Source organism: Leptodactylus fuscus, chromosome 4 (assembly GCF_031893055.1).
Source record: "Leptodactylus fuscus isolate aLepFus1 chromosome 4, aLepFus1.hap2, whole genome shotgun sequence".
Lineage (NCBI taxonomy): Eukaryota > Metazoa > Chordata > Amphibia > Anura > Leptodactylidae > Leptodactylus > Leptodactylus fuscus.
In genome coordinates, this window is record NC_134268.1 from 82,908,723 (window position 1) to 82,922,211 (window position 13,489).

Here is a 13,489-nt window from a genome sequence, read left to right on the forward strand (position 1 = left end):
CCATCTCTTCCCCCAGATTCATGTCCTCTCCATCTCTGCCCCCAGATTCATGTCCTCTCCATCTCTGCCCCCAGATTCATGTCCCCCCATCTCTGCCCCCAGATTCATGTCCCCTCCATCTCTGCCCCCAGTTTCATGTCCCTCCATATCTGCCCCCAGATTCATGTCCCTCCATCTCTGCCCCCAGATTCATGTCCCTCCATCTCTGCCCCCAGATTCATGTCTCCTCCATCTCTGCCCCCAGATTCATGTCCTCTCCATCTCTGCCCCCAGATTCATGTCCTCTCCATCTCTGCCCCAGATTCATGTCCCCCCATCTCTGCCCCCAGATTCATGTCCCCTCCATCTCTGCCCCAGTTTCATGTCCACTCCATCTCTGCCCCCAGATTCATGTCCCTCCATCTCTGCCCCCAGATTCATGTCCCTCCATCTCTGCCCCCAGATTCATGTCCCTCCATCTCTGCCCCCAGATTCATGTCCCTCCATCTCTGCCCCAGATTCATGTCCTCTCCATCTCTGCCCCCAGATTCATGTCCCTCCATCTCTGCAACCAGTTTCATGTCCTCTCCATCTCTGCCCCCAGATTCATGTCCTCTCCATCTCTGCCCCCAGATTCATGTCCCCCATCTCTGCCCCCAGATTCATGTCCCCCATCTCTGCCCTCAGATTCATGTCCTCTCCATCTCTGCCCCGATTCATGTCCCCCATCTCTGCCCCCAGTTTCATGTCCCCCCATCTCTGCCCCCAGATTCATGTCCCCTCCATCTCTGCCCCCAGATTCATGTCTCCCATCTCTGCCCCCAGATTCATGTCCCCCATCTCTGCCCTCAGATTCATGTCCTCTCCATCTCTGCCCCCAGATTCATGTCCCCCATCTCTGCCCCCAGTTTCATGTCCCCACATGTCTGCCCCCAGATTCATGTCCCCTCCATCTCTGCCCCCAGATTCATGTCCCCCATCTCTGCCCCCAGTTTCATGTCCCCACATCTCTGCCCCCAGATTCATGTCCCCTCCATCTCTTCCCCCAGATTCATGTCCTCTCCATCTCTGCCCCCAGATTCATGTCCTCTCCATCTCTGCCCCCAGATTCATGTCCCCCCATCTCTGCCCCCAGATTCATGTCCCCTCCATCTCTGCCCCCAGTTTCATGTCCCTCCATATCTGCCCCCAGATTCATGTCCCTCCATCTCTGCCCCCAGATTCATGTCCCTCCATCTCTGCCCCCAGATTCATGTCTCCTCCATCTCTGCCCCCAGATTCATGTCCTCTCCATCTCTGCCCCCAGATTCATGTCCTCTCCATCTCTGCCCCCAGATTCATGTCCCCCCATCTCTGCCCCCAGATTCATGTCCCCTCCATCTCTGCCCCAGTTTCATGTCCACTCCATCTCTGCCCCCAGATTCATGTCTCCTCCATCTCTGCCCCCAGATTCATGTCTCCTCCATCTCTGCCCCCAGATTCATGTCCCCCCATCTCTGCCCCCAGATTCATGTCCCCTCCATCTCTGCCCCAGTTTCATGTCCACTCCATCTCTGCCCCCAGATTCATGTCCCCCATCTCTGCCCCCAGATTCATGTCCCCACATCTCTGCCCCCAGTTTCATGTCCCCCCATCTCTGCCCCCAGATTCATGTCCCTCCATCTCTGCCCCCAGATTCATGTCTCCTCCATCTCTGCCCCCAGATTCATGTCCCACATCTCTGCCCCCAGATTCCTGTCCCTCCATCTCTGCCCCCAGATTCATGTCCCCCATCTCTGCCCCCAGATTCATGTCCTCTCCATCTCTGCCCCCAGTGTCATGCCGTCCTCTCCTTCATCTGCCCCCAGATTCACGTTCCACCTCCACATTAAACTTACCTTCTCCTCCGCTCCCTTGCCGCTCTCTGCCCGCCTCTCTCCCTGACACACGCGGCTGAAGCTGCTCGCGTGCTCGCTTCGCCGCTGCGTCTCTCTCTCACTGACACATGCGGCTGAAGCGAGGAGCTGACCTGTGTCAGCTCCTCGCTTCGCTGCTGCCGCCGGCTCCTGGCTTGTATATCGCGTCTACAAGCCAGGAGCCGGCGGCAGCAGCTAAGCGAGGAGCTGACACAGGTCAGCTCCTCGCTTCAGCCGCATGTGTCAGCGAGAGAGAGAGACGCAGCGGCGAAGCGAGCACGCGAGCAGCTTCAGCCGCGTGTGTCAGGGAGAGAGGCGGGCAGCGGCGAAGCGAGGAGCTGACCTGTGTCAGCTCCTTGCTTCAGCCGCATATGTGTTCAACTCAGATCTGCGTCCTCTGGACGCAGATCTGAGTTGAAATCGGGACATATCTCCCTCCAACCGGGACCGCGGGACATGTCACCCAAATCAGGACTGTCCCGCGGAAATCGGGACGGTTGGGAGGTATGTAAGTCCAGAGTAATTTGCCCATAGTCCAATAAGTGGTCAGATACAGACAGGAAGTCCTGTCCCTCGATAAATGTATATTAGATATTCCACAGAGGGGTAAAAAATATGTAATTTATTTTCCGTACCATGTATAATAGTAGAAAACCACAACACTAATTCTTATATTGCTGTAATTGATTCTTAGGTAGAAAGCGGGAAGAAAGATTTACATTCCGGAACCTTTGGGGGCATCATCCATGAATCAATGAGAGATCTGGTAAATCTTTTAGGTAATATCTAATTATCTAAGTATGTAATCTATCTACAAATAAAACAAAGTTTTATTAACCCCTTCCCGTCTCACAAACCCCATAACTTTTTTTATTTTTCCGCTCTCAGAGCCATATAAGGCTTTATGTTTGCGGGACAAATTGTTCTTCATAATGGTACCATTTATTATTCTGTACAAAGCATTGGGAAGCTGGAAAAAAATTCAGAATTGGGTGGAATTGGAGAAAAGGTGTATTCGGGCAACTTTCTTACAGGCTTTGTTTTTACGGTGTTTACTGTGCAGCCAAAATGATATGTCATCTGTATTCTATGTTTCAGTACAACTCTGGGGATACCAAATTTATATGGTTTTATTTACATTTTAACACCTTAACAAAAATCTAAACCTTTGCAAAAAACACATTTTCTTAAGTTAACATATTCTGACACCCATATATTTCCATGTATGGGGATGTATAGGGCGTCTTTTCTGTGGAGCCAGGTATAATTTTTAGTTGTACCATTTTTTTTTTCTAATTTTAATCAGAGGCAAAACAACATAAAAACAGCGGTATGCCGTGTGGGAAAAATATTTTTATAGCTTTGTAAACCGGGCGTTTTTGGACACAGGGATACTTAATCATAATGTGTATGTGTTTTATAGTATTGAAGTACTTTTATAAGTGTATTAGGGAAAGGGGGGTGATTTGAATTATATATATATATATATATATATATATATATATATATGTATACCGTACTTTCTGGCATAGAAGATGACTTTTTAGCCCCCAAAACTTTTCTGAAAAGTTAAAAGTCGTCTTATACACCGGGTATACAGTGAGGCAGAGGGTGGAGGAGCGGGATCGCAACCTTCCTGCAGCGGCAGGAGTGGAGCGATAATGCGACCCAGGCCTCCATGGCATCCGCCGGGTATGTAAAGCTAATGGCGACGGCTCTGCTGCAGAGCAGTCGCCATAGCAACCGGGTCTCCGCTTAACGCGGAGGCCTGATGCTAATGCCCGCATTCAGAATGTATTCTAATTGTGGGCATTAAAACTTAACACCCCCCCCCCACACCCCAAAAGTGCAAAAACACCCCTGAGGCAGGTCCCCATCGGTCCCATACCTTTAAAGTTGTAGGCCGGCTCCTGCGCGACGACCTGTCCCAGTGACAGCCGGGAGCCTACTGAAGGCTCACAGGACTGTAATAGCAATATTACTATCGCAGCTAGCCTATGACCAGCCGCGATAGTAATGTACAGAATCTCCCATAGATGGCAATGAATCAAATGATTGGAGGTTCAAGCCCCCTACGTGGGGGAAATAAAAATAGTTAAAGAAAAAAATAAATAAATAAAATAAAAAAAAGTTCTAAGGTGTTGATTTAGATAAGTATCAAGATAAACTCTCTATGTATGTATGTAGGTATCTATCTATCTCCTATCTATCTATCTATCTATCTATCTATCTATCTATCTATCTATCTATCTATCTATCCAGCCATCCATCCTTATTCAGCTTTCCCTCTAGTATAAGTTTTGCAGTTTGTGCATATCTTTCACTTTACATTAATGCATTGAAATGCAGAAGACAAGTAAGACAAGACCTTTCTGCCATAATAAAATAAATAATAGAACCTATTTTAGAAATAGTATTTTATTTTACCCTCTTTCTTTTCTGTACACAGCCAGCCTTGTAGATACATCTGGACATATACTGATCCCTGGAATATATGATGATGTTGTCCCATTAACTAAGGAAGAAAACGAACTATATGAGAATATAGATTTTGATATGGAAGAACTTAAAAATAACACAGAAGTGAACACATTTTTATACAACACTAAGGTAAGAGACTCTTCCAGTATTGTATTCCATCTCACATTTTTTGCATTATTTCTTTTTGATTGAGGCCTGGTTCACATCTGCATTCGAAATTCCGTTCTGAGAGTCCATTTGGCGACCCCCTGAACGGAATACCGAGTGCATTAAAATGTAGTTAGCTAAGAAACCACACAGACCCCATAGACTATAATGGGGTCCATTTGTTTTCTGTGTGGTGTCCACACAAATCATGAGGAGTACAAATCATGAGGAGTACTGCAAGCACCACTTTTCTCTCTGCATATTTCATGTAGAAACCAAAGAGAAACCACATGGACTCTGTTATAATTTATAGATATAATTGCTTCGATTTCCAAAATTGTGACCGTTTTTGAGATCACAGTGTGTCTGCTGAGCATATTTTACCACAAAGCGGGGGTGGGATTCACTAGAATCTCATCAACTTAACTGTTACTGTAAAAGGAGCTTACTTTAGGGCACAGTAGAGGTGCTTATTAGTTACCCTGTAAGAAGGGTGCTTACTGTTTAACTCTGAGCAATACTGAGCAGTACACTATTGTATGGACTAGCATGGGAATGTATCTGATAATTTGCAATATTACGTCTAGACAGAAGATCCAAGTGCCACCTTATGGCTATTAGTGGTAGTACCTTTTGGGTATCTAGAATACTGTAACAAAATTAAGTATGCAACCAAGATAACATTTCACCTTTAATGTAGGAAAAGATATTACAGCACATGTGGAGATACCCCAGCCTTTCCATCCATGGAATTGAAGGAGGATTTGCTGGAGTTGGGACTAAGACTGTCATACCTTCAAAAGTCATTGGAAAGTTTTCAATTCGACAAGTTCCAAATATGCAAATCCCTGTAGTAGAAAAGCTGGTAAGACAGAATATCTATAAATCTATCTATATACAGTCCTATGAAAAAGTTTGGGCACCCCTATTAATCTTAATCATTTTTAGTTCTAAATATTTTGGTGTTTATAACAGCCATTTCAGTTTGATATATCTAATAACTGATGGACACAGTAATATTTCAGGATTGAAATGAGGTTTATTGTACTAACAGAAAATGTGCAATATGCATTAAACCAAAATTTGACCAGTGCAAAAGTATGGGCACCTCAACAGAAAAGTGACATTAATATTTAGTAGATCCTCCTTTTGCAAAGATAACAGCCTCTAGTCGCTTCCTGTAGCTTTTAATCAGTTCCTGGATCCTGGATAAAGGTATTTTGGACAAACAATTCAAGTTCAGTTAAGTTAGATGGTCGCCGAGCATGGACAGCCCGCTTCAAATCATCCCACAGATGTTCAATGATATTCAGGTCTGGGGACTGGGATGGCCATTCCAGAACATTGTAATTGTTCCTCTGCATGAATGCCTGAGGATTTGGAGCGGTGTTTTGGATCATTGTCTTGCTGAAATATCCATCCCCGGCGTAACTTCAACTTCGTCACTGATTCTTGAACATTATTCTCAAGAATCTGCTGATACTGAGTGGAATCCATGCGACTCTCAACTTTAACAAGATTCCCGATGCCGGCATTGGCCACACAGCCCCAAAGCATGATGGAACCTCCACCAAATTTTACAGTGGGTAGCATGTGTTTTTCTTGGAATGCTGTTTCTTTTTGGACGCCATGCATAACGCCTTTTTTTTATAACCAAACAACTCAATTTTTGTTTCCAAAATGAAGCTGCCTTGTCCAAATGTGCTTTTTCATACCTCAGGCAACTCTATTTGTGGCGCACGTGCAGAAACGGCTTCTTTCTCATCACTCTCCCATACAGCTTCTATTTGTGCAAAGTGCGCTGTATAGTTGACCGATGCACAGTGACACCATCTGCAGCAAGATGATGCTGCAGCTCTTTGGAGGTGGTCTGTGGATTGTCCTTGACTGTTCTCACCATTCTTCTTCTCTGCCTTTCTGATATTTTTCTTGGCCTGCCACTTCTGGGCTTAACAAGAACTGTCCCTGTGGTCTTCCATTTCCTTACTATGTTCCTCACAGTGGAAACTGACAGGTTAAATCTCTGAGACAACTTTTTGTATCCTTCCCCTGAACAACTATGTTGAACAATCTTTGTTTTCAGATCATTTGAGAGTTGTTTTGAGTAGCCCATGATGCCACTCTTCAGAGGAGATTCAAATAGGAGATCAACTTGCAATTGGCCACCTTAAATACCTTTTCTTATGATTGGATACATCTGGCTATGAAGTTCAAAGCTCACTGAGGTTACAAAACCAATTTTGTGCTTCAGTAAGTCAGTAAAAAGTAGTTAGGGGAATTCAAATCAATAAAATGATAAGGGTGCTCATACTTTTGCACCGGTCAAATTTTGGTTTAATGCATATTGCAAATTTTCTGTTAGTACAATAAACCTCATTTCAATCCTGAAATATTACTGTGTCCATCAGTTATTAGATATATCAAACTGAAATGGCTGTTGCAAACACCAAAATATTTAGAACAAAAAATGATTAAGATTAATAGGGGTGCCCAAACTTTTTCATAGGACTGTATCTATAAATATACAGTATAATGCATGCGTGTGTAAACCCTAAAGAGACATTGGCAAAATACTGGAATATTACTTTACTTCTTTTTGTGCGGCCTTATACACATAGCAGATCTGTGTGCACAGAGTCTGAACAGACCCTAAGATTCTTTGCATACCTCCCTATGAATCAAACTTCTATGCAGGGGTGCAGCCAGTAGCCTCTACCAGACCCTGGACCCTACCCGAGGGAGTCGAATGGTTTCCCTGCCATATAAAATATACCACTATTCTAAATTAGTGGTATATTTTATATACCACTATATTTTATATATTTTATATTAAAAATTAGGAAGGGGGGCCCCATTACAGATTTTGCACTGCGTCCCAGGAGCCTCAGGTTACACCTTAGCTTCTGTAGGTGGTGTACTAGGGCTACATACAACTTGTCATGCAGAATAAGGCCTCCATGTTGTAACACAAATCCTTTACTTATGGTCAGGGTCAGCATTAGAAATATCTATGTAAAGGTAAATGTTTAACCCTTCGTTCACATCTGCGTTCAGTATTCCGTTCGGGGAGTCCGCATGGGGATCCCCCCCAACTAAATACCAAACGCAATTGCAAGCGCTGTGCAGTAAAAGCACACGGACCCCATAGGCTATAATGATGTCCGTGTGCTTGCAGCGTGCTGCCCGCACGAATCACGCAGGCAGGAAAGTTGATTGTGAACTACTTTCCTGTCTGCATGATCCCTGCGGAGATCTGGCGGCAAGCACACAGACCCCATTATCGTCTATGGCGTAAGGGTGCTTTCACTGGCACACTGCTTGCAGAGTTACAATGCAGATGTGAACGAGGCCTTACTCCTTTTCCTTTTGGTGACTATTTCTCAGGTGCCACTGATTTAGAAATAAAGAAGACTATTATGATTGTTAAGCCCCAAGACCTATGCCATATATTTAGTGGATCCATGAAAAGCAACATATACTTTTACAAAGAGGACTATGCATTGCTTTCTTAATTCCAGGTAGCATGAATTGTACACGCTGTTTTATTACTTCAATGTAAGCCTAAGAAATGCAGATTTTACCTTATATCTTTGATTGTTGGATTAGATTGTAACTCTTAATCTGCAGCCCAAATATACATTGTCTTACTATGTAAAATACGTTAAAGTTAAGTGTAGTAAATTTAGGCACACTTGGAGGAGCTGGGATTTATTTACCTTTAGAGCCTTTATTCTTTTACCTTCATTAGCCTAATTAGATCTGTTTCTATAGGACTTCTGCGGTGCATTGTCAGGTCAGTGAGGTTGGTTAAAACGCAGCCAGAATAAATTATAGGTTAGATAAAGTAAACCTAACCAAATTATGGATAAATATCAGCAGATTGTGCTCTCTGTCTCTATTAGGTGAAAAAACATCTGGAAGACGTTTTTGCTAAGCTAAACAGCCCAAACAAGCTTACAGTTTCACTGGAAATTGGAGCAATGCCTTGGATGGCTAATGTGAACGATCCTCAATATGAAGCAGCTAAAATTGCAATAAGAAAAGGTTTGTTTTTCATTTCAGTAAAGAGAAGGGAAAAACTTGTATCAACATTCATATCTATATTTTCTGCACTATAAAGGGAGTCTGTCACATCTAGGATGCCTTCCAAACAATAATAGGGTCCTTAGGAGGAGCCAAAGTATACATTTGTAGCCAAAAACCAATGAAGAGATAATCACATTTTTATGAATATGGAAATCAATCTGTAAGTGCTTCAGGGGCTGGGCCTCATTTATCAGATTTGCCTGAAGATGACTGTGATGACTGACAGAGGCTGAATATGTCAATCCCAACTAAGGGGGGGTTCACACCTGCGCTCATTGTCCAGTTTGTACAATTTGGCTGGTTTCCGTCTTCTGCCCCGCGAAACTGGACAGGAGACAGAAACCCAGCGGTCACTTTTAAAACCCATTCACTTGAATGGGTTTGTAAAGGTGACCGCCTGTGTGCGTCTTCTGCCTGTCTGCGGGGAAACCTTTTTTTTTTTTTTTTTTTTTTTTTTTTAACCGGACACAAAGTCCTGCATGTCCGGTTTAAAAAAGAACATTTCCCTGCAGACAGGCAGAAGAAGTACATGGGCGGTCATCTTTACAAACACATTCAAGTGAATGGGTTTTAAAACTAACCACCGGCTTTCTGTCTCCTGTCTAGTTTTGCGACGCAGAAGACGGAAACCAGTCGGATTGCACAAACTGGACAACGAGCGCAGTTGTGAAAGTGTCCTAAAGGGGAGACATTTGGCACTGGCTCCAGAGGAGATCCCAAACATTTGCAAATCAGGCCCTGCCCCCAAAGCAAATTCAGGCCGATTGCATATCCATAAAAAGATGATCTCTACATTGCTTCAACAGTTTGTGACTTCATCACCGTATTTCTACTCATATAAAAGGTCCCTGCATGACAAAATTATTGGGGAGGATTTTGGGCCTGACACCAGTCTAACACCAGTCTTCATAAATCTCCCTTGTTCTTGTATCAAGATATGGGACCAAGCTAGTCCTAGATGGAATGAGGGAGATTTACTAAGTAAATGCATTACTGTTTGTATACCAAGAGGAGCTGTAAAATATACTCATGTTAATAAAGACATGCACAATTTTTGGAGCAATATATTGTGTAATCAAGCAATGCAGTAAACTAATGATTTCACTTGCCAATTAAGAACAGAAAATTCCAAAAGTTTATTACTACGAGTGTCAAGCTACCATCAGTAAAATGTTGGAAAGGTTTCACCACTGAATCTTGACTGCCATTCTAACACAAAGTGTAATGATTTCTGTTGGGTCTTACAGTATTTGGTGTCACACCAGACATGATCAGGGATGGCTCCACTATTCCACTCGCCCGGACCTTTCAGGATCTGACCAAAAAGAAAATCATGATGCTTCCTATTGGTGGTGCAGATGATGGAGAACACTCACAGAATGAAAAAATAAGCAGGTGAGAAGCACAAAATACTTAAGGGGATGTCCAGTGTTAGAAAGTAAATGTTATTGTTTGTATAATGAAACGTTACCAATATACAGTATACAGTATCCAATATACAGTAGTAGTAGTAGTAGTAGTAGTAGTAGTAGTATCCAATATACAGTAGTATTCAAAAAATAGCAGCCCAACATCACTAACCTGATAAACCAATGTTATTGGTGGAAGCAAATATTTTACTTGTAAGTGTAATAGAGTAGTAAAAAAAAACAAAAAAAAAAACAGACCCAACTATACAGATATACACGACAGTCATTCTGAGTAACTGAATCATTCATTGAAAGGGGCAAAGTAATAGCAGTGAGGAGGTAACCTGGTGTGGAATTACAGGGGGCAATTGTGGCCCTTCTTTAAAAGGGGTTGTCCCACAAAGTGAAAACGGCAGAGCTTTTGCCCCCTGCATATTAAGCCAGAGAGAAGCTTAGCTGAATGTTAGGAATTGTTATTTTTGGAGCAGCCTAATATTCCTTTTCTTTTCTTTTTTTTTTTTTTTTAAAGAATTAACACAATCTGGAATTTTTTTGTCATTCTTTTGATTTGTAATTGAATGTGAAATGTTTCCAGTGGATTTGCATGTAGGCCTATTAATATGCATTGTTATGCACTTTATTTGCTTTATTAACCTCACTGCTATTTTTTGTACTTGCTGTATGAATTCTTCACGGTTTTCTAGATCTCTGCTTGCTGTCATTCATTGACCACCTCTAGTGGATACAAATCAGTCCACGGACACACCGATGCACGGCTTATTACAGTCGCAGCTCGTCAATCTGACATCTGTCTTGTAACGAGCTATGCACTTGTGTGTCCATCACATGACCATGGACTGTCTATCATGTGACCATGATGGGCAGTCCACTGGAAATAAACAACCGCAAGCATTGATTTAGTAAACCAAGAGATTCATTGATACAATAAGCATATTACAAAATGATATAAGGTTTGATTACACAAACAATAATATTTATTTGCCGAAACTGGATAACGCTTTTAAAGGAGTTGACACACAAAATACACTTACATTTGTTACTCCAATGGCTGGCAACTCAACTGAATGGGGGCCCGAATGGTACACTGTCTACAATAAGTATTTGGACACCTGTGGTAGAATAGAAAAACAACATTTATTCATATTGAATAGTTGGTAGAACCCAGCAGATGCTTCCTTACGGATGGTATTGATCGACACAATACTCCTGGATGCCTGTTGAAACTCCTGGTGTAGGTGAGCCATCGGTTGGGTGCGGTTTCTCTGGCCAGCACTCTATCTCCCAGTTTTGGGGTCTGCCGACTTGGGGCACATTCTGACAATCACTGTTAATCACTTCGTAATCACATAGGCGACTATCAATTTTAGGTAATTCATTTAGCTTGGTATGACCTTTAAGGATCAACCATTTCTGTGGTACCCGACAATTACCCCTTTCTCTGCTATTTGTGGCACCTTGCATGCCACTAATGCCAATGCACTAATGCCAATGTTGTTTCCTATTTAACGGCGGAAGGCATGATGTACATGACGACTGCAGATGTCTTCATTTCCATGGGTGTCCAAATACTTATTGGTAGACAAAGTATAACCTGAATGGAGCAACAAGCATGTGTGTCTGTTTTCCTCTATTAAAGACTATACGTCTAACAGAGACATCTATGGAGACTTGGTCTAATGGATGCTATAACAAATGTGTTTTCTTATTTTTATTGCAGGTCTAACTACATCCAGGGCACCAAACTATTTGCATCATTTTTCTTGGAACTGTCAAAAGTTCATGAAGATTTGCTGACAAAATCAAATCCTAAGAATGTAAAAATCACTCAGCTTATTGGGAGCTGAACATAAGGAATCTGATGCCTGGATGCTCACAAGCAAGCCACTGCTTACTGATAAAAAGTGACTTCCCAAAATGTTTTACCACTATATTTAGTATTTCTACAGTGTAGAAGTTATCGCTGTTAGTAGTGAATATGTTAGTATGATATGTTAGTAGTGCAGCAATGCTTAGTGATACACTGTACTTTTACTCTGTATAATGTTTTCTAAGACCAACTTTGCAAATGCATTCTTTGATATTGTGTATTGATGCTTTCTTTTAATACATTGATTATTAGAAAATACTATTGCCAGCTATTATTAGTAACCGAGGAGCCATCCTTGCCGCATGTCCAGGATGCAGGAAAATAATCCAACGTGCTAAACCTTGTTCTGGGTAATCCCAACATGCCCAGTGATCATTGGGTCAGTAGTGCCATTGGATGTCTAAACAAGCTAGTGGTCTTTAGAACATAGCTGTGTCTCATCTGAAACATACAATTGTTGCAGGAGGCAGAACATGGTCAGCAAGGACCAAAGCAGGCTGAATGCTGAAACAGATTTTTTTTTTTTTAATTGAAGAGTAGTGGCTGTATCTTTGCTGGATGGTACACAATTTTGGAGAAATATGGTTGGCTCTGTTATATGGGGGGTTCACATATTGATATTTTTTTTACGGTTTGCAATATTCTGATCTCCATTTTCCTCGTATGCCATTGTTGATTGTATGTCAGAAAAAGTATGAGGTGGTATAGGAAGCTAAACAAAGTGGGGGAGCAACCAGAATAAATGAATGATCTAACCAATGGTTTTGGGCAATACTGACACTTCCTTTTCCTAGAATGGTTTTATACATAAGCCCATGTTGCTTTGTGTGGTGCCTGGATGTACTACAAGTGGTTATAATGTATCTGTATAGGCGTTGGCTTCATTAATCTGAGTTCTGCACAATGGCAATCACGGTACAGGGGAATTGTTGGAGGCATGGATGGATTTTGGGGGGGCTAACTGGGCAACTGCCATCCCTGGAAGGGCCCCTTGGAATCTGGACTTCTGTCCTGGATCCCCAGGCAGCACCAGTTTCAACTGTGTCCATGTTCTGCAAATGTGAATACAGATACAACCTATGTCAGAGTAGGAAGCCATAGGGTCCTTGATTTTTCATTATCTAGGTTGGTACTAGATGTCATCTTAACAGTGCAGTTCCAGATCAAAAGAGGCCTCAGCCATTCCACTTGTTATCAGATCACAAATTTTATTATTTCCTTAAGAGAACTATTTGACTCTAAGGAGGCATTATTCGGATCTAGGGGAGGACTATATGGGCCTTGGCGAAACTTTTTGGATATAGGGGGCACTATTCAGCTGTAAGTGGATATTATTTGGATTGGCTGTATTTGGATATAGGTGTCACTATTTAGATATAAGGCCAGGGGTTAACTACCGCAGAGGCAGCGGAGGCAGCTGCCACAGGGCCCGGGCCATTAGGGGGCCCGGTGACAGCCGCTACCGCTACGTTTTTTTTTGTTCTTTTTAATAGGCCGTTACGGGCCCTATTTACTTGCCGATCCTGGCTGGGCCAGGATCGGCAAGTGACACCGCTGGCCCCACAAATACTATCATTATACTCGGGGGTCTTTGCAGACCCCCG

At 42.8% G+C, this 13,489-nt stretch overlaps 1 protein-coding gene across 1 annotated transcript in view; it reads left to right on the forward strand.

The window, feature by feature from the left end:
* Nucleotides 1–11,980, forward strand: part of LOC142201330 (beta-Ala-His dipeptidase-like) — a 29,351-nt gene extending 17,371 nt beyond the window's left edge. The window contains exons 7-12 of the mRNA XM_075272169.1: nucleotides 2,569–2,653; nucleotides 4,324–4,484; nucleotides 5,203–5,367; nucleotides 8,405–8,546; nucleotides 9,836–9,983; nucleotides 11,736–11,980. Coding sequence (XP_075128270.1) covers nucleotides 2,569–2,653; nucleotides 4,324–4,484; nucleotides 5,203–5,367; nucleotides 8,405–8,546; nucleotides 9,836–9,983; nucleotides 11,736–11,862 — 828 coding nt within the window. The 3' untranslated portion in view covers nucleotides 11,863–11,980. The remainder of the gene's footprint in view (nucleotides 1–2,568; nucleotides 2,654–4,323; nucleotides 4,485–5,202; nucleotides 5,368–8,404; nucleotides 8,547–9,835; nucleotides 9,984–11,735) is intronic.
* The last annotated feature ends 1,509 nt before the right edge of the window (nucleotides 11,981–13,489 follow it).